Here is a 19,854-nt window from a genome sequence, read left to right as displayed (position 1 = left end):
TAAGGGGCGGGGCCTAGAGCAGAGGGGGACGTATGCTTGAAGGGCGTGCGGAGGGGCGGGGGCGGGGCCTTTTCTTGAAGGGCGGAGCACCGACGGGCGGCCCCTCGAGCGTGGCGGGCGGGGTCTGGAGCGTGAGGGCGCGCAGCAGGCGCGGCCCCTTTAAGGCTTGGCCTACGTGGCAGCTGCTAGAGCCGCCGCGGCGCAGCGAGGCCGGCCGCCGGGCACTTCCTGTGGAGGCCGCAGCAGGCGCGAGCGCCGAGGACCCGCCAGCTGAGCCCGCTGCCGCCGCCGCCATGGGCCAGAACGACCTGATGGGTACGGCCGAGGACTTCGCCGACCAGGTGCGACCCGCCCCACAGCCCTCCGGCCCTCACAGCCCTACGGACTCTCGCCCTCGCCTTCGCCGTCCTGCCCAGCTCCACGGAAAGATCCACGGGTGTCTGGGCGGGGGTCGACAGGGAGACTCCCAGGTCCCGCGGTGCTGCGCTCTGCCCTCTGCACCGCGGCAGCCCCTTGGGGACTTCTGGGGATGGGGATACCCAGTATGCACCCCGCTGCCCACCGTCGGGGACCATGCTGCCCCTCCCTCTTGGCGTGGACTCTGCCCCGGTTATCCGGCCTGGGTCCACGACATCGGAGGAGAGGAGCCTACCTCTCGGCTCTCCTTCCCTAGTGTACAGGTGGCGAGTGAACCACAGGGAAGGCCTGGGACGAGCCTGGGCCCCAGCGACTAGCCGGGCAGGATTAGAGCCCGAAAGAGGCGCAGGTAGCACCCACTTTTTAAAATTAAGTTCGACAGGAACGGGGTGGGAGTTGTGTAGGTGTGAGCCTTTGACTTCTGAAATTGCCCCGCTAGGTCTGCGAAGTAATAATGGAGCCTGAGCTAGCACTGTAGGCTGAGTGGTGCCGGGCCCACCCGCCAGCCTGTTCTGGTTCACTTAGTGTGTTCGTGGCTATCGGTGATCCGAAGAAGCATTTTGTGGCCTAGACTACTGGAAGGCTTGGGTGTGTGTGAGCATCTTCAGATGAGCTATGGGTCAAATAAGCTATTCTACTCCTCCTTTTGAGGGGAGTCATCTCTCATGTTCTCATTCGGTTCTGCTGAACTACTTTTGTGTGAGCTGATATTTTTTAAAAGTCATTTTCGCCCCCTTTGGAAAAGTTTTTTTTTTTAAGGTTATGATTTGGCACTAAAGACATAACCTTAAAATTGTATTCATCACAAAGACACCAAAATTCTTAAGGGCCATGGTCTTCCTCACGTGCTGGGCTTCATTGACATAATTGTCAGTGACCCATTTTTTATCTCCCTGAGTAGCAGCTCTCTAAGAAGGTGGCTTCATAGCCGGGGAAGTTTGTGAGCTGCTCACCTCACAGTCTTCTGTTGGAAAACACTCCATTTTGCAAGTGGATTTCACAACCTGACCCAGATAAAATATCCCCAAGCAGCTGCCAACTATCGAATGATAGGTTTCAACTAGAGGAAAAGCTCATCTTTTATGAAGTCCTCCATGAATTTTGTTTTGGTTTAAGCGAATGGAGCCAAAATTTGGGACTGGGCACGCTTTTGTGGGGAGCACAGTGTCCACCTCTAACCAGTGTTTGGTTGAGGCTCTTGGACTTGGCAGTAGCCACCACCCCAGGAAGAAACTCTCTGGGTCTCCTACTACAAGCCTGGTGTCCAGGGCAGCTCACATCCCGGGCCTGGAGTTGTCTTTGAGCCACACACCAGTGTGACGATGCCAGCACTTCAGTTGGCCTGTTGCTTTCCCAGTGAAGGTTCCTGCTTGTAGGGATTAGCCTCGGAACCCACCTGGAAGATAGCAAAGTACACCACGGGAGCGCCTGTGAGGCTGCTGGGAGATGTGACTCTTGCTCTGCTGAACCAGTGTCAGGACCTGTGTCTCCAGGGAGCCTTCCACAGAGATGCCCTCTGTGGCCTCAGTGTGACCAGTCCTGGGGGATTTTTGTGTTGAATATTCGCCTGTAACATTGAGGAAGGTGCTGCTAGTCTGTCCAGGTTTCTAATGAAAGGATCGAATGTGTTAGGAATCGGGTATTACCTCTAAGATGTTGCCAGACAGTGTCACACATCCGTGTTGTCTAGCCTTGTCTTTAGAAAGCAAAAGTAGAACTGACTTTGCACAGATTTGCCCAGAAAATCAGGCTTCTCATCTGAAACCTGGAAAAGTTTCTGATAGTGATGACAACACTGAGCCATTAACTGGGCATCCCTACTTTCCTGGGGGGCTGGCCATCAAGGCTCCATCTTCCTAGGACCACAGAGAGGTTTGTCATGATCTGCACAGTCCTGGTCTTGTTACCCAGAGGTCAGCTTCCCGCTATGTTGGTAGAACTCAGCCTTTCCCTTTGGTTTGGTGGAGGCTGGGCCCTGCAGGCATGCCCCTGTGAGCTACATCTCTGCCCTGGCATCTAGCTCCTTGCCCTTGGCAGCTAGGGAACGTGTCCTCTTGCTCCCAGGAAGCCAGGCCCTGAAGAGTGCTAAGTCTAGGAGATAGGCCTTCAGAGGCCATCAGAACCCAGGTGGGAAAGAGCCAGGAACTCAAAATCAGACCTGTGTCCTGTGGCTGCTGCTTGATTCAAGGTAGGCAGATTGTAGCTTCCAAGTGAATTCACACCAGGAACATTAGTGCTTAATGGATTCCGCCTGATGGCTGTTACCAGGGTGATAGTAAGGCTACAGGGGCCTTACTTTCCCAATGTGGACTTTGGTGTGTTGACTTGTCCAAGGAAGCTGGTGTGGGCCTTTGTTGAAGTGCCAGAGTGGGCCCGATGAGGTTCCTTGCACCTCATGTACTCATTGACTTGTGATGAACACCATATGGCCTGGGTAGGGCCTGATGTTGGGGTGGGGTGGGGGGCTGAGCCTTTTATTTCCCAGTGCTTTGTCTTGTACCTCTGAGACCTTTAAGGATTGGGGGAGCTGACTCACTGCTCTGCTTGTTGGTTTTGACTGGAGGTTAAACAGTGCCCCCTTCTGGGAAAGTGAGGTAGAGAGACATGGGAGGCTGGTTAGTGCCCGCAAGATGAGGCCCAGTCCTTACTGTCTTTGCCCTCTTTTAACTGCAATAGTTTATAGAAAAGGAAGGTGGTCTTGCAGCCTTTCTGCCTGTAGTGCATTGGATACCTATAACAGTGCTTGGGGATATTTTCTGGAGGTCCCAGAATCCAGGGGAGCCCCCAAACTGTTGAGCTGACCTTGCCTGCCTGTTGCTGTTCTCAGGTCCTGAGCTTGTGGGTCTTTTGAACAGAGTTCACCGAGGCATAAATCTAACGCCACATTTCCTTAAAGTTCTCCCAAACTGAGGGCAACAGCTGCCCCGGAGCCCTTTCTGTCCTGAAGACGAACGAGGAGGTTTGTGTTTCTGCTCTGTGTGAGGGCAGCAGCACTCACTGTGTTATCCTGACCTGTTTCCTGGGTCCTATCTTAGGACAGATAGGATTATATCCTAAATCCCCTCGGTCCTCTTCCCTCAGGCAGATTTAACCTTCCTCATTTTTTATTTTACTTTTGTTTTTGCATGTGTATTAGTGTTTTGCCCGCGTATACGTCTGTACCACTTGTGTGCCTGATGCCCAAAGAAGACTATATGAATAGGGTATTGGATCGCCAGGAACTGGAGTTACAGATGGATGGTTGTAAACTTCCATGTGGTTACTGGAACCAAACTTGGGCCCTTTGAGCTTTTCATTACTGAGCCTTTTAGTTTCTTATGCTAGCTGGTTGCTTCACTGCCCGTGAGCACATCCTGCTTGTTTGCAAAGCTCATGAGAAGCCTGTTTGTCAAGGTGGGTTGATTTGTCTGCCTTTCTTCCCACAAGCTTTCCTCATCAGCATCCACCACTGGCTTTTCCAGGCTCTGCAGTGAGAACTGGGGTTATGGAGTTTCTTTGCTCTTGGTATTCATGGCCAGTGCGAGCTGGGACACTGGCAGGGTCTGCAAGCACAGAAGTGATGTGGCTGTGGGACATAATGTGAGCAGGAGCTGTGATGTGTGCAGGGCTGTCTATCTTTGTTGTTAAACTCGGCTTTTCTCTTGCCTGTGTTCAGATGCACATCAAAGGAAGGCTGTTGACTGGTGCCCTGTGCCCACCTGACAGAGGCTTGTCTTTGGAAAGCAGAGCCCAGCAGATGTGCTTAGTTCAGCACATATTACCTGCAGTTCTGCACTTTCCCCCAGAAGCAAATCACTGCCGTGGTCTCCCAACCATGCTGGCGTGGAAAGGAGGTGTGACTTGTCCCTCCCTCCATTACTGTCTTCTACTCTTTAATCCTCTTGACCCAGACACTCCAATTAAGAGGAGCAGACTCTTCGGGACGTTTTAACCATATCTAGTGGATTGTAGCAATTGAGCATCTGTGGTGAGGTTCTTGAGGGAGGAGCAGGGCTGGGCTGGTTTGCTCGGTGGGTGCAGCATCATTGTAATTGTGTCGGGGAACAGTTCTCATTTGGAAGCAAGTCAGAACACCTCCAAGTGTCTGTGGCTGCTGAGAGTCCACACCCTCCTGTGGTCTGCACAGCTTCCGCTAGGTGCTTCACAATATGAGGGTCATTTCTCAGGACTGCGCTAAGAGCCGTGGTGGTGGTCTTTACCTTTTTCATAGAATATTGGTGATTGCATCACTGCTGGCTGCTTCTAGAACACAAGGGCCATGAGGCAGAAACTGGAAGGGTAAGTGGTGTCACTTGTCCCCTCACCTAACAGGATGTAGTATGTGTGTTTTCTCTACCAGGGCCCTAAAACTCAAGCACATTTGGAACTTCTTTTCCTTTTGTATTTATTGTGAGATTGGGTCCCTATGTTGCCAAACGTGGTCTTGAAATACTAGGCTCAAGTTAAGTAATCCTCCTGCCTCAGCCTCCCTAAAAGCTGGCCTCACAGGCTTTGTGTCATCATACTTGGTTACTTTTCCTGTTTTAAAGCACATCTCTTTTTATTCTTACAGATTTTCCACTCTGCAAATTGGGAAGGAATCTTAGCAGCCAGTAATTGTGTGGTCCTTACTTGTTGAAGGGTAGCAACCCCTACCCTATCCAACAGAATGCCTGGAGCACATTGCTGGCCAGGGTCAGAAAAGATCGGTTGGACAGGGTGAAAACAGTGGCCTGAGTGCCTGTGCTCGGACTCCCAGAGCTGCTGACTGGTCTCTGTTGTGCCATCAGTGTGGCTTCTGCCTCTTCAGTAGGGCTGAATAAGCACCTGCAGATGATACATGCACATCAGGGGCACAGACTGTGTGTCTAAAGGATGTGGGTATCAGTACTGTGACTTTGCTGTTCCTTGCCCCAGGTGGAGCTTGTCTGCACTGCTGGCCTGGCCAGGCCAGGCCTGGGCAACCCATTCGTGGGCTGAAGGCTGATCTGACCATCCAGGACTTTGGAGCAGTTTTCCTTCCTTCCTTCCTTCCTTCCTTCCTTCCTTCCTTCCTTCCTTCCTTCTTTATTTATTTCACTCCCTCTCCCTCTTTCTTTATTTCTTTCTCTTTTTTTCTTTCTTGACAGGGTTCTCTGTAGCTTTGGAGCTTGTCCTGGAACTAGCTCTTGTAGACCAGGCTGGCCTTGAACTCACAGAGATCCACCTATCTCTGCCTCCTGAGTACTGGGATTAAAGGCGTGTGCCACCACCGCCTGGCTGAAGCAGCTTTTTAAATTCTAAATTTTAAATTCTCCTTTTTAAAGGAGAATTTGGAAGTACTTATATACATCCTCATCTCTTCCAGCAGCTGGTTTAGTCAGCCCTGGGAGGGCTTGCACAGCCCACGTTCACTCTGCTGCCCTGGTGGGGTCAGACTCTGCCCTTTAGACTCTTCTTGACACGTCAGTCCATGGGTGGCTCCTTGATCTTTCTCCTGGGCCTCTATGATATCCTTGGATTTTTTCTACCTGCAGCTCAGCTCTGACGAAAAGTATGGAGTTCACCTACATGGCATTTGCACCTAGCTTCAATAGAGTATGCTGGCCTCCTAATCAAGCCATCAAATGCCGTCTTCACAGGGACAGAAGGGAGCCGTGAATGTGCATTTCAGAACTGCCCTTTGCTGGTGATTTTCACATTTGAGTTTCACTGTAATCATTGTCAGTCTCATATTTGGCAGTTCTAACCTTGCTTTGGTCATACAGGCTGTGAGAACATCCCAGGACTTTCTAGCCCATAGCACCAGCTGTTGATCTGTACCACAGTTGCCCTATAGGATAGTGAACTCTCCGTAGGGATTTTGTTGGGGTGGGTAATAGTGGCGACAATAGAGGCATTTGTTTTGGTGCTGTAGTTGGGAATGCTGCTTGTGGCATCTTGTGGGTGGGGATCAGCGATACCCTGCTGGTCTGTACTCTTCAGTGCTGGGGAGATAGCCCTGGATGTGATGGGGCTGAGGTGGGAGAATCCCTGGGCTGGAAGATCTCTGAGAGCCTTTCAGATAGTGTCTGTGCCTCCTACTTGTTAATGCCCCTCACTGGGCATGGAAACTGTGTGTCTTGTGGCATTTCTCTCTTGATGTCTGGAGCAATGCTGGTAAACAGTACTGGACATTGCTTTATGGTTCTGTGCCAGATGCATGTGATGATGTCTTTGTCTCTGGGGCTGAGTGTTGGATCATCACATATCCAGATTTAAGAGGGGGGCACCTAGGGCAGGGAAGGCACTGGCATTGCTGAAGGCCTCTGCCTTGCACAGAGCTGGCTTGATCCTTCGCCCTGTTGCCTACATATTGAGGCTATAGCCACCTCACCAGTGTGTTCTGTGGTCCTGCAGTTCCTGCGAGTCACCAAGCAGTACCTGCCTCATGTCGCACGACTCTGCCTGATTAGCACCTTCTTGGAGGATGGCATCCGTATGTGGTTCCAGTGGAGTGAGCAACGTGACTATATTGACACCACCTGGAGCTGTGGCTACCTGTTGGCCTCATCCTTTGTGTTCCTCAACCTCCTGGGACAGTTGAGTAAGTGGCTCTGAGCCTCTCTAATATACTTCTGGGGCATTTTGTTCCCTTGAATGATACTCCCCAAACTTGTGGTTGTTGGCCATTGAGAGACTGTGTGTGAACTTGAGGCCTGAGTACCCCCTTTTCAGGCTGAAGACTGATGGTGATGAAGACCCAGGTGCTTGTCATCTGAGATTACAGCTTTATCCATGCCCTGGGCTTGAAGCATGACAGCCATGGTTCATTTCTGTGACCTTTTGGATGCATGATCCATACCCAGTCTTGTGCTCATTTTTTTTGCTATAGAAATTGGACACAAGCCTGGTTGGTGACTCACACCTTTAATGCCAGCATTCAGGAGACAAAGGCAGAGGCTGCCTCTTTTGAGCTCAGGGCCAACCTGGCCTATGTAATAAAGCAAGTTCCAGGGAAGCTGGGTTATATAGTGAGACTCTGTCTATAAATAAAGAAAAAAGTTGGACACTGTCCCTGCTTTGTAAATGCAGGAGTAGATGCTAGAGCCCGGGCAGTTAAGGTAATCAAAGAAGGAGGTGTCCAGAAAGGATAAAGGGTTTTAGTCAGCAGAGAATCGGGGCTTTTGAATTCACATTGATCTTCTGACATCCCATCTTCTGGTGACAGCTTTCTTGCCTTTGCTTGTTAGGGGGTGAGAAAGGACTTGTGCTTTTAAGCATTTTGGATGGGCTCCATAGTGGAGCAGTCAGTCCTGCACTGGTGGCCCTTGGCACACAGAGCTATGGCTCTCCACAGCAAAGTATGATCTGGACTAGTGTGGTTCAGAAGCTGGGCAGGCTCCAGGGCATGGGCTTTGCCTGCCATCAAGGCTCTGGGAAGGTGCTTTGCTTGGGGTGCTGCAGCTCAGCAGCACTGGAACAGAGGTGTCGTCTTGTCCTGGATACACGCAGCCCCTAACTCTGTCCTCTTTCTAGCTGGCTGTGTTTTGGTGCTGAGCAGGAACTTCGTGCAGTACGCCTGCTTTGGGCTGTTTGGAATCATCGCACTGCAGGTACACAGACACCTAGTGCTTCTCTTGTTAAGTACATGGGCTGTGGGGTAGGTCTCACTTCGCTTTGCTTTGGTGGAGCTATATATTGTGTCTGGTATCTTCCCCCTTCATCTTATCCCTCCTGTGTATCTGGCTGTCCAGAGCTGCTTTTCCTTTTGGAGAAGTGACTAGTCTTCCCTCCTAGGTAGGGTTTAGGAGCAGATAGCCCCAAACAGGTGTTGGCCATAGGTACTGGGCCATCATTCCCCTTTTCCTGAACTTCTGTGACACAGACATAGGCCACAGATTGATTGCAGCTATATATGAACTGGGAGTCACTGCATTTGACAGATGAGAATGCCTAATTAGCTGGAAAGGCATGCTTAAGCAAGATAGTTCAGCCTATACTTGCAGATGCTTTGTGTTCTAGGACATTATAGTACAACTTCGTTAGTCAAACAGGTCCAGAGGCAACACTGTGCTCTGTTAGAAATTCTGAGCCATACTGTCCCAATGATCTGCCCTCAGTGTCTTAATAGTTTGTGTATTTTATGTTCTTATCCCATTGATGATCCTACCTCCTACTGCTAGGAAATCTATAGACATTAGTGTGAAAATGCTAATTCAATTTTTTCTCTGTTCCTTCAGACAATTGCCTACAGCATTTTGTGGGACTTGAAGTTTCTGATGAGGTAGGTGCATTTTGGGTGGCAAAGTGGAGTACTTAGCCCTCTCACTGGAGCACCTGTAGGCTAGTGCCACCTTCCGTAGTCTCCACTGTGCCTCTGAGAATAAGGGTTTCAATGGGCACAGCGGGCCTTTACCCTGCAGCTGGAATCCTGGCTTGATATGGGTCTTGTCTTCTAGCCCCATATCGTATGGGTGTGTAGACTGAGGGTTTGAGTAGAAGTGGGTAGAGACCAGAGCTTGATTCCATGATTATCCAGGTTTAACTTGAAGCTGGTCCTTTGTATTCAGCCTGTCCTTGTCCCATTGAGTGGTGGTTTGTTTGAAAGAAAGGAATGGTGGGCTTTGGTGTGCTCTGGCTTGGTAGACATATGCTTGGTAAATGTAGGTGACATTTCTGTTCCTCAGGAACCTGGCTTTAGGAGGAGGTTTGCTGCTGCTCTTGGCAGAGTCCCGCTCAGAAGGGAAGAGCATGTTTGCTGGTGTTCCCACCATGCGTGAGAGCTCCCCCAAGCAGTACATGCAGCTTGGAGGAAGGGTCCTGCTGGTCCTGATGTTCATGACCCTCCTTCACTTTGATGCCAGCTTCTTTTCTGTGAGTACCCTGAGCCATGTGCTGCCTGTTGGCACAGCTGTGCCTGAGCACAGCCTGAGATGAGGCCATGCTTGTAAATGAACCTGCCCAGCTCTGCTAGGGAAAGGCCAGTGCCCTCTGCAGACTCCTGACTACTCTACTTCAGAGTTCAATTCACACTGTTGGCCAATACATTCCGGTTTTATCTGTCACACATTAGAAGTTAGCATTGTTGGAGGTGGGGGAGGAGTGCTTTCCAGCATGGGTTTCTAGGCGGGTGTAGATGAAATGAGCTCTCAGAGTTACGGTGTAGAGACCAGGGGAGCACGTCAGCTGTTAACTATCTTTCCCAAATAGTCTACACTGAAATATGGTGCTTGGGGGCTGAGAGATGGCTCATTGGCAAAGAGTGTTTTTTCTGTGACCAGTTAGGACCAGAGTTCAAATCTTAGCATGAGAGTAACTATCTGGCGTCTAGCAAATGCCTGTAATCTGGCCTTTTAGGAGAGCAGAGGCAGGATTGTTCAGATTGCTTCTTCCCGTTCCCGTAGCTGAGGTGAGCTCTAGTTTCAGAGAGAGACCCTTCTTCAAAAAAAAAAAGATATCCAGCACTCTCTTCTGGCCTCCACCCTCCTCCACATATGCATATACTCAAACACAAATACAAACATATCCTTCTCTGTTTCTTTCTCTCTCTTTCTTCTTCTTCTTCTTTTTTTTTTTTTTTTTAATGTTCCTTGGCCAGTGTGTCACAGACCTAAAATCCTAGTGCCTGGGATACAGAGGCAAGAGGATTGTAAGTTCAAGGCTAGTTGGGGTTACACAGAAGAGACCCTGAAAAACTATCTTTCATTCTCTACCACATGGCCAAAGAACTTCTCACGTGTCCTCACATTTTCCTTGTTAAAAATTCAGTCTTTGTACCCTTATTTTACTGTAAACAGTCAGGATCAAAAGCAGCCACATAACCTGAATGCTTTGCTATTGTAGGTTTCTTCTGCCAGATAGAAGTTCTGTAGTCTGTAAGGTCCTAGGCGTGGACACAATGCAGCAGAATTCACTGCAGCTTCTTTCATCATCATCATCATCATCATTTTATTTTAGATTTTCAAGATAAAGTTTTCTGTCTGTTACCCTGGGTGGCTTCCTGGCCTAGAACTCAGAGATCCACCTGCTTCTGCCTCCTGAGAGCTGGAATTAAAGGTGTGTGCCACAACACCCAATCTAGTTTTTTTTTTTTTTTAAAGAGACAGGGTTTCTCTGTACAGCCCTGGCTTCCTGGAATGCTCTCTGTAGACCAGGCTGGCCTTGAACTCACAGAGATCAGCCTGCCTCTGCCTCCCAAGTGCTGGGATTAATGGCATGCACCACAACTGCCTAACGCATTGCAGTTTTCTAACAAGAATGGCTTTTCCTGTTTTACAAACCCTTGTTTCATGTTTACTGTTTTACATGTGCTGCAACAGGATGCTGGCCAAGGCCATTGAACATTACCAGTGACATTCCGGTCTTTCTTTTGTCTTCTCAGCTCTTCCCAGAGTTGCCGTCACTGCTCCATTCATTTCAATATGGTTCTCTAAATGTCTCCAACTTCTGATCATTACTGTTCTACAGTCAGGTGCTACTTTAGCAACAACCTCACTTCTTGATACCAGTTTTCTTAGTTCATTTTCTGTTGTAACTGAATACCACAGAAGGAGCACTTTATAGAGAATGATGTTATATTCAGCTTAGGGCTCGGGTGGCAGAGAGACCCAAGGTGAAGAGGTCACATCTGGTAAGGGTCTTGTGGTTAAGAACTCTGTAGAGTACCGAGGGAATACAGGGTATCACATGATGAGACTGAGGAACAAGCCTTCATTCACAGCCTAGTTACTCACCAAAGTTCTAGCAGGCAAACACCATTGATAGGATTTGGGGAATTTTCCAGCACATGGTATTTGGGTAGTACATATAAAACCAAAGCATCTTTTTTTTTCTTTTTTAAAAAATATTTATTCATTATGGATACAATATTCTGTCTGTGTGTATGTCTGCAAGCCAGAAGAGGGCACCAGACCTCATTACAGATGTTTGTGAGCCACCATGTGGTTGCCGGGAATTGAACTCAGGACCTTTGGAAGAGCAGGCAATGCTCTTAAACCACTGAGCTATCTCTCCAGCCCCCAAAGCATCTTTAATATAGAATTTTTTCTGGAAATTAGTATTGATACCCCCACATGCAAAAAAAAAAAAAAAGTTTTCCGGTTTGTGTGCTCCCTCTGCCTATACAGTCTTCAGCTCTCCTCCTGTCCTAGTGAGAGCTATATGAGCCTAGCTCAGATACAAGTGTGCACAGCTTTTTTCCTGACCTTTAGCCTGAATGTTTTTTCTTTGAATCTGTGCAGATCGTCCAGAACATTGTGGGCACAGCTCTGATGATCTTAGTAGCCATTGGTTTTAAAACCAAGCTGGCAGCTTTGACTCTCGTCGTCTGGCTGTTTGCCATCAACGTGTATTTCAACGCCTTCTGGACAATCCCGGTCTATAAACCCATGCATGACTTCCTGAAGTATGACTTCTTCCATACCATGTCAGTGATTGGAGGCCTGCTCCTGGTGGTGGCTCTTGGCCCAGGGGGTGTCTCCATGGACGAGAAGAAGAAAGAGTGGTAACAGACAGATCCCTCCCCTCCCTGGCTGAGGCACAAGGCCCTGGACTGGTTCAGGGTAGACAACAAACTGCCAGCGTTTATGTGTCCTCTTCCCTTCCCTTCCTTTGGTAAAGGCACAGATGTTCTGAGAACTTTATTTGCAGACACCTGAAAACTGAAGGTAAAATCTGCTTTGGAAACAGTCTGGAGTCTAACTATCCAGGGCTGGGCAGCTGGATGGTCATTCCTTAGCCAAGGATTCGAGTAGACAGTGTGGTGGGCTATGGCCTCAATCCTGTCTTTGAGTTTCTTTTGAGGGATGAGGGCCTTCAAGTTGTACTGAGCTATACTTTATCATTCAAAGCAGTTTCCCTTTTAGTTTTAAGTTTACATCCTTAGCTCATACTACTAAATGACTTAGGATGGTCCAGCCAAACACCAAACAGTTGAAACCTCTAGTTCAGAATCCTACCAGTGGCCCAGCATTGCTTCTGCCCCTGTATTTTATAGGATCAATGAAGATGTTAGAGAAACTCCAAGCCTAGAGAATAGTAAAGTATTGGAGAGGTGGCTGCTACTGCTGGCCCAAGTCCTTGGTGTCAGCTGGCTGAATGCTGTTTCCTGGGTCAAAGGTACCCTGGCTCCAAGCAGGGATGGGATGGGTCAGGGGTAGGAAGTTCTTGGAAAGCTGCTGGTTTAGGTACTGCTATCCCCTCCAGCTTGGTGGTGGGAAGGGCAGGAGATCCAGCTGCTCACAGGATGGCCCACCACGGAACCAGCTTGGGGAGCAGTAATGCCATGTGGCCCAGAAATGAGGAGCCCCAGTACTGAAGTGACACCCAGGCTCAACCCAGTTACCTCACACTTGACCTTCTCAGAGCAAGGCCTGGACCCCACAGACCGTGCTCCCCCCAGCTTAACTCCTTGTTCCAGGCTGAGTTTACCCCATCGACAGCCCTGATGACACCATTTCCCTGAGGCTGTTGCTTGCTCAGATTTTTGTCAACTTGCTCTGCTGGATGCAGCCAAGATACTTTTTACAATTTGTGATGCCTTACCAATTTGATCTCAGTCCTGTATTTAAAGTTTTCTAACATTGCCTTATACCGTGTTTCTCTTTTTGCGGGGTGGGGAAGCTGTCTAATGCTGTGGTCCTGCTCATCTGTATGGTAGTGCCATGAGGGTGGTTGGGCTCCTCCTCCACCTTCCCCAGGTCTTTTGGAGGAGACAGGTAGACAGGCTTAGAACCCCTGGAAAGGAGCTGGCAGCTCACTTACCCTTAGGTGCAGAGTCCTGGAGGTGTCCTCCTTTCTGGCATCAGCTGGGTAGGCAGGACTGTGTCCTCTTGAGTCACCTTGGGTCAATCCTGCCTCTTCCCCTTGCCTCACGGGCTCTGCAGTCTGAATTCACCTTCTCAACACCCAGCCCGTGTTCCGCAGCCTTACAGCCGGCCTACTCCTCCCTGTGTGAGTTTCAGCAGTGGCTCACGCCATGACATTTCCTTACAATCAAGTCCCTTGACAAGCAGAGCTGCCTCAGTGTACACCCACCTGCTCCGTTACCTGCAGTGGCAGCCCCGTAATATTCCAGTTTGTGGAATGGGGCAGACCCTAGGAGGCAAATGCATGCCTCTCAGCAGCAGCCCCCATCCCAAGGATACCCTGGCCCATCTACCAGCTTTCTGGGGGCTATGCCTGGGATGGGACAAAAAAAAAAAAAAAAAAAAAGATCTACACATTGGTTTGGCAAAACGGTTTCTGAAAATGCTTTAGCTTTATGTGGGAATAGGTATAAACCTCATTTTTATGCTGTATTTTATATCTTAGTTGTGTTTGAAAATGTTTTGATCTTTGGAAACATCAAAATAAATAATGGCATTTGTGGTATATAGTGTGATCCTATGTGGTGACCAGCCAGGGTGCGGGCCTGGCAAAGACAGGATGCTACAGTGAGTCACTAAAGACCACAGAAAAGCCATGTTCGGAGAGGAATCTTCAAATCCCTGCTGCTGGCACCTTCTGAACAGAACCTCCAGGCCCACTCTGGGCAACAGCCAATGTCAGGACATCGGTGGCCAGTTCCAAGGACACCCAAAGGCTTTCTCTGCACAGTTCATTTTCCCAGCTGCTTAAAGGAAGAACTGAAGTTCTTGGGCTTGTGGTGATGATGGCTCTTGAACTTCTTGGTCAACGAGGTGAACTGCTTCTGTGAAAGCAGAAAATAGTGACCAGGGCCTTTGCATGTCCACATGGAAGGAAGGCACTGTGTGTCTAAGGCTGAAAAGCAGCCTGTGTTCTTGACAGTTTTCCCTTTTATGCTGGGGCAGTGTGTGGCCAGAGTCACTCCAGACATTGTCCACCTGGCTTCTCTAACAGAATCCTCACTCCTGTCACTTAGAGAAGTGGTGCCCAGCAGCTAATCCTTAGTCCTGTGTTGTAGGGCACCCAACTCAGAGCTGAGAAGCCATTGGTCAGGACCTGCTCCTGGAGACCTTCTGAAGTGGCCTCGGCTTCCATATTTATAGGCTGTTAGGTTGACTGCACTACTTGCAGAATTTGTTAAAAGTATGGGGAACACTAGCTATCCAGCCTCACTCGGCCAGGCTGTGTAGCCCTCCTGACCTCAGCACTGTGCGGCACACACTCACCTTTCTGAGTTTACTACTCCTCTTGCGGTCCACTTTGACTTCTCTCCTCTCCCCAGTGCCCTTCTCTCTCGACTGCTTTGGCTTCTTTTCCTCTTGGTCTGTCAGAAAGTCTTCAGTAGTGTCGTTCTCAGGCTTGCCCAGATCCTTTTTTGTGAACAGCTCAGCTGGAAGGAACAAACAACCTGCCTGAGCTACGCCACAGGTAAAAGCATTGCTTTCCTGGGAAAGCTGGCTAACAGATTAGGACCACAAGATACCTAGCAGGAGGCGAACAGGAGGGCAGGAATCGGGCTGTGCCTACTCACGTGGGTACAGGTCTGTCATGCTGTCATCACTCAGGGATCCTCCCTCGTCACTGGAAGCTGGCTCCCAGAAAGCTGTTCTCTGGCCAGGTAGCCCATCTCCCTCCATGTGGTCCTCCCTCTTCCTCTTCTTGTGCAATAAGCAGGCAGGGACATACTCCACACCTTGTTTCTGACACTCCTCATCTAAGAGACCAGCAAGCTTACTTACACTGGTGTTCTCTTGGTACGAAGCTAAGCTATGGGCGGTATTATGGCAGTGTTTTATTCCTCTACCCTACTGGACAGACATGGACAACCCGGAACCTCTGGACCTCAGGGTCAGCTGACTGATCTTCTGTCTCCTGAGTGACTTCATGGAAGGCCTTGCTAGGGTTACCACTGCTATCCTCCAGGTACTAAGGAGGCATAGCTTCTTGGGCTTCCCAGTTGGTCCAGAACCATCTCCTTAGGGTGACAGTCTAACTGGGGCCTGGCATCTCTAGGGTCTTCCACTTCATCTCTGCCATCTGCTCCCAGGACCACTACGGTCTGTCTGCTCAATGAGTACCAGCACAAGGTCGTCTCCCGGTGTCCTCAGCAGGCCACTACTATGAAGTGGTCTCACTGCCTTCTGGCTCCATCTTTATAATTCTCTCTCATGGGGATCCCTGCCCAGCACCTCCCTGTTACAACCCAGCAGATGACAAAGCTAACAAAGGCATATCCAAGCCGAGCTCCAAGATGTGTGGGAAGATCTGGTTGTGCTGCACAGGACACAGCCTGCACATTCCGCCCGATGGGCAGGAAAGAGGCAGTGCCATCCCTGAAGCCTCCCACTTATCCCCAGCTTCTGCATCCTCCCTACCTCCCCATCCCTCCTTGCCAAGGCCTGGCTCTGCCTAACTCCTTCACCCCCGTAGCCTCCGAATGACCTAATCTCAATCACTTTCTCACCCTCTTCGTCCTGTGGTGGCATGGGAGACCTTCCTTGACGTCCCTGGTCCTCAAGCTGGCCTTATCTCAAGTCTCCTGGCCTGGCACCATCCTCCCTCCCTAACCCTCCTGGAGGTTAAAATACCACAAGAGTCCCCACTCTCAACCACTTGGGATGCCTTCCCACCCCTGGCTGCGCCCATCAAACACCAGGTCTGTCTGCAAGTCCCTAGAAGGCTGTTTGCACCAATCCAGGTCCTGACAACAGTCCCCAAGGCTCTCTTGCAGTATCAGATGACTGGATCCTGGAGTTCTGGCACTGCAGCCTCAGCCTGCTGTACAGCAGCAGGCCTCCATACCACTCACCACAACTCCTTCCCAGCCCACTTCCGGCTTTACAGTGGTGAGGTCAGGAGCCATTCCACTACCCTCTCACGTGCAAGACCAACCAAGTATACCAACAGTGGACAATGAAGGAAGGTCAAGGCACCTTTCTGGTTGGGGGCAGGGGACACGCATCCTCAAGATAGGTAACAGGTGACTTACATTGATGAAGTGCTCTCTGATACCTCCGGCCCTGGACATGCCTCAGCACATGCTCTGGGGACTTGTTGATGTGCCTCAGGGTGAGTTTGCAGAACAGTTGGTGCCTACAGGGCAAACAGAGGGGTATGGAGGGGCAGTGCATACCAAGGACCAGACCTGTGGGCTCCACCATGACTGCAAGCTACAAACACCCAAAGTCCTGGGGGCTGTTCTGCATTAGTCTCAGTGCCTGGACTTTGACAAACTTCCCAACCACAGGGCATGGCTGTCTATTATCCCAGCACTCAGGAGGCAGAGAGGCAGGCTGGTATCTGAGTTGAGGTCAGCCTGGTCTACATAGTGTATTCCAGATCAAGCTACACAGTCTTACTTTCGAAAACAGCTTCCCAAACAATTCCACTCAGCATCTGGGATTAAGAATCCAGATTGTCACCCAAGAAAAAGAAACTGCTCCAGGGTGCATGTATGGGGAAATGGCTCAGGAAGTCCCATGTGAGGATCTATCATCCACACAACCATAGGGTCCCCAAACAGTGAAAGTGGCACTGTCCAGCCTGGCCTCAGGTGACTATGTAAGGGGACGTGTCAGTAGAAAGCCATTATACATTTAGAACAGGGAGCACAGGCTCTGCACCCAGGCGCTGGCCGGCCACCTACGTACGGATTCTTTGTGCTGGGCACGATGTGTGGCTCGAATGCTGTGTAATCGAAGGCCGGGGAGGCTCTGGACAGCCGCTGGTACTTCTTGCCGCTGGTGTAGACCTGAAGCTCCGGCAGACGGCAGGGTAGCTCATGGCCGGTTAGAGAGCAGCGCACCTGTGGATGGACCGCCTGTCCACAAGTGGTTCTTGCCAGCCCCGCCCCTCCCTTGTCCCGTCCTCCGGGTCCCACTGCTTTCCAGGCACAGTACTCCCGGGTCCCACTCCTCCCCGGCCGGAACGGTCCTTCCGGGTCTCACTCCTCCCGAGTCCCTTTCCTTCCTGGTCCTACTCCTCCCTGGCACGGTTCTCCTCGGACCTTCTGAGTATTCGGCAGCAGCCTCAGGCTGGGGTGCTGGCACAGGAAAGCCCGCACATCAGCTGGTAGTTCGTCCATGATCTGAGATGCTCCTCTGACGCCGCTGCTACCACGTGGGTCAGAGTGCCGTCCCGTCCCGGAAGCAGATTTCTCGGTCCCGGAAGTGTTCAAAGATGGCGGCGGTGAAGGCTTTCTCTGTGCTGCGGCAGAGCTTGATGCGGTGGCACCAATGGTCTTGCCCGCGGCTGGTGAGCGCGGGGACGTGGAGGGGCCCGGGAGAATCGAGCCTGGAGTGGAATGGGGCCGAGGACCCTTCCCAAGAGGGCTTTGCCTGGGGTGGAGCAGGGCCAGGGGTGGACCTTGCCTAAGAGGCTCTAGCCTGGGGTGGTGCTGGGCGGGAAAGACCCTGTCCTGTACCAAGCCCAGGTGCACGCTCTTGGCGTCCCTGAGCTTAGAGCCCCGCGGCCTGTTCGGTCCCCGCAGGCCCCGCTCCGCGTTTCCAGAAGGAACACCCTCGGGCTTTCTTTCCGCTCAGGTGAGAAGGGCTCAGACCTGGGTGCGGTTGGACACCTGTCTCCATTCAGCCCGCAGTGGTCTACTGGGAGCATATTGGGCACAGGTGCTGTTAATTGCTCCTTTCTTTACATCCTCTGTGGGCATAACCCAAGTCTGTTCGAGGAATTGGCCACCCAGTTCTGTTTGTTCTAGGCCTTCTGACCCCATGCCAGTATTGTAAAACTCCCTCCAGGGATGGTGTGGAGACCAAGCAGGTGCTACAGTTCTACTGCTGAAGCAGCCGCCTCTAAAGCAGAGGACGACTCTTTTCTCCAATGGTTCCTGCTTCTCATCCCTGCTACTGCTTTTGGCCTGGGGACTTGGCAGGTGAAGACCAGGGTCTAATTTGGGTATCTCTGAGCCTTGGACCCCACTGATGTCTGCTTAGCTCATGTTGTTTCTGTAGGTCCAACGTCGGAAATGGAAGCTGAAACTGATTGCAGAATTAGAGTCTCGAATAATGGCTGAGCCCATTCCTCTGCCTGCCGAGTGAGTGTGACTGCCCACCCAATCCATCCCACTTAGGAGCAGCGTGGGGCCCTGGCTTGTTTGGTGTCTTCTTAGTAATTTCTGCCCTTGGGCAGGGTCCTCAAAATTTCCCACTAGACTGGCTACTGATTGCCTTTATGAAACTGCCAAAGAGCATGGAACATAAATAGGGGGGATGTATTTTTGATGCCAGATTTCCCTTTTCAGGTCTTTCAAGGATCCCCCATAGTGGTGAGGCTTAGGTACTTAAGATAGGTAACAGGTGAAATTTGACTCAACCCATAATTTTCCTTGCAGATCTACATTCTCATATGGCATCAGAGGCTGGTGCTGAGATCACCTCTATGGAGGGACACAACTTGTAATCTGATGATCCTCACTGGGCCTTTCTTATTTCTTACCCTTTCTGCCTGGTGGGGTGTGGTAGCTTTGTCAACATTCTTAGACACGCATGGCTTACCCACAGCCCTTCCTCCTTGTAGCCCAATGGAACTGAAAAACCTGGAGTACAGGCCAGTGAAGATCAGGGGGCACTTTGACCACTCCAAAGAGCTGTACATGATGCCTCGGACCAAGGTGGACCCTGCTCGAGAGGCCCGTGATGCTGGCCGAATCTCCTCCTCAATGGAAAGTGGAGCCTATGTAGTCACTCCTTTCCATTGCTCTGACTTGGGGTGAGTAGGCTATGGCCTGGCAGCTTCCCTCACCGTGCTCAACCAACCTTCAGACCCTGGGGAGTCCATGAGATTCAACTAATACAGCCAGATCATTTCCAAGGTCTCCAATTCTGACATTAAGCAACTGTCTTAGCCAGTTCATTGATAGGGTTTGATCAGTGAGGCTGTGTTGGACTGTATCCACAGAACAATTCTGTCTAACTGTCCTGTAGATGTCGCAGTGACCATTAGTGATGATCTGTGCTGGAACCCTTCCTCACCCAAAGGGACACTTTTATTGTTTCAGAGTTACCATCCTGGTTAACAGAGGGTTTGTTCCCAAGAAGAAAGTGAATCCGGAAACCAGACAGAAAGGCCAGGTAAGAGGCTTTTCAGCTTGGGATATTATAATAATCTACCCATTTTCCATGTAGGACTGTCTCATCTTTCTTCATAGGTTCTTGGAGAAGTAGACCTCGTTGGCATAGTGAGGCTGACAGAAACCAGGAAGCCCTTTGTCCCTGAGAACAGTCCAGAACAGAATCACTGGCATTATCGGGATCTGGAAGCTATGGCCAAGATAACAGGCGCAGACCCCATTTTCATTGATGCAGACTTCAGTATGTTGTGGTAGCCTGGACCCTCCCACTTCCCCTTCTTTCCCTGGCACCTACAGTTTGATATGGGGCAGAGGAACACCCAGTTGGCTTTTAGTAGGGAACTGACAGTGCTGGAGTCCCACTGGAGGTGGACATTAAGTTCTATTGTCTCTGCAGAGAGTACAATCCCTGGAGGACCCATTGGAGGACAGACAAGAGTCACTCTTCGGAATGAGCACATGCAGTACATCATTACCTGGTTAGTCCTCCTTCAGTCTTGTCACAC

The 19,854-nt window shown here is 50.5% G+C and overlaps 3 protein-coding genes across 9 annotated transcripts in view; 2 read left to right on the top strand and 1 right to left on the bottom strand.

The window, feature by feature from the left end:
• The first annotated feature begins 130 nt into the window (after window positions 1-130).
• Surf4 (surfeit 4) lies at window positions 131-13,728 on the top strand. Of its 2 annotated transcripts, XM_050154855.1 has the most exons (7): window positions 131-341; window positions 5,913-6,064; window positions 6,775-6,961; window positions 7,894-7,970; window positions 8,598-8,641; window positions 9,045-9,231; window positions 11,598-13,728. In XM_050154855.1, the coding sequence occupies exons 3-7, from the start codon at window positions 6,856-6,858 to the stop codon at window positions 11,862-11,864; spliced, it is 681 nt and encodes a 226-aa protein (XP_050010812.1). In that variant the 5' UTR covers window positions 131-341; window positions 5,913-6,064; window positions 6,775-6,855; the 3' UTR covers window positions 11,865-13,728. The 2 variants fall into 2 exon arrangements, with proteins under 2 accessions (XP_050010812.1, XP_050010811.1); XM_050154854.1 differs by lacking the exon at window positions 5,913-6,064 and having other exon boundaries at window positions 137-341.
• On the bottom strand, window positions 13,584-17,425 carry Surf2 (surfeit 2). 2 transcript variants are annotated; one of them, XM_050154858.1, is made up of 6 exons: window positions 17,270-17,425; window positions 16,914-17,068; window positions 16,253-16,356; window positions 14,795-14,977; window positions 14,490-14,653; window positions 13,584-14,047 (listed from the first exon to the last, which is right to left on the bottom strand). In XM_050154858.1, exons 1-6 carry the CDS (start codon window positions 17,345-17,347, stop codon window positions 13,955-13,957), a joined length of 777 nt encoding a protein of 258 aa, XP_050010815.1. In that variant the 5' UTR covers window positions 17,348-17,425; the 3' UTR covers window positions 13,584-13,954. The 2 variants fall into 2 exon arrangements, with proteins under 2 accessions (XP_050010815.1, XP_050010816.1); XM_050154859.1 differs by having other exon boundaries at window positions 16,910-17,068; window positions 17,270-17,406.
• The window catches only part of Surf1 (SURF1 cytochrome c oxidase assembly factor), a 2,718-nt gene continuing 249 nt past the window's right edge, over window positions 17,386-19,854 (top strand). Inside the window, exons 1-8 of one of the 5 annotated variants that reach the window (XM_050154850.1) lie at window positions 17,386-17,517; window positions 17,753-17,804; window positions 17,998-18,151; window positions 18,231-18,313; window positions 18,796-18,987; window positions 19,277-19,349; window positions 19,427-19,589; window positions 19,746-19,827. In XM_050154850.1, the coding sequence (XP_050010807.1) occupies window positions 17,499-17,517; window positions 17,753-17,804; window positions 17,998-18,151; window positions 18,231-18,313; window positions 18,796-18,987; window positions 19,277-19,349; window positions 19,427-19,589; window positions 19,746-19,827 (818 nt within the window). In that variant the 5' untranslated portion in view covers window positions 17,386-17,498. Of the gene's footprint in view, window positions 17,518-17,752; window positions 17,805-17,962; window positions 18,152-18,230; window positions 18,314-18,610; window positions 18,988-19,276; window positions 19,350-19,426; window positions 19,590-19,745; window positions 19,828-19,854 lie in introns of those variants that run through there. The other 4 variants (XM_050154852.1, XM_050154851.1, XM_050154849.1 and 1 more) reach the window with 4 other exon arrangements.

This window comes from Alexandromys fortis, unplaced genomic scaffold (genome assembly GCF_014885135.2).
Source record: "Alexandromys fortis isolate MF-2015 unplaced genomic scaffold, M_Fortis_MF-2015_v1.1 scaffold_72, whole genome shotgun sequence".
Taxonomy (NCBI): Eukaryota; Metazoa; Chordata; class Mammalia; order Rodentia; family Cricetidae; genus Alexandromys; species Alexandromys fortis.
Note: the sequence above shows the minus strand (reverse complement) of the source record. Positions and strands in the feature narration are given on the sequence as shown.

Excerpts from the sequence above, each read along its gene's own strand:
- Surf4 (XM_050154854.1), top strand. The coding sequence starts at position 294 with ATGGGCCAGAACGACCTGATGGGTACGGCCGAGGACTTCGCCGACCAG. Across the intron at positions 6,962-7,893 it reads CAACCTCCTGGGACAGTTGA|CTGGCTGTGTTTTGGTGCTG; the intron begins GTAAGTGGCTCT and ends TCCTCTTTCTAG. Across the intron at positions 9,232-11,597 it reads TTGATGCCAGCTTCTTTTCT|ATCGTCCAGAACATTGTGGG; the intron begins GTGAGTACCCTG and ends GAATCTGTGCAG.
- Surf2 (XM_050154858.1), bottom strand. The coding sequence starts at position 17,347 with ATGGACGAACTACCAGCTGATGTGCGGGCTTTCCTGTGCCAGCACCCC. Across the intron at positions 16,357-16,913 it reads GTGCCCAGCACAAAGAATCC|GCACCAACTGTTCTGCAAAC; the intron begins GTACGTAGGTGG and ends TTTGCCCTGTAG. Across the intron at positions 14,654-14,794 it reads CATGACAGACCTGTACCCAC|CTGAGCTGTTCACAAAAAAG; the intron begins GTGAGTAGGCAC and ends TGTTCCTTCCAG.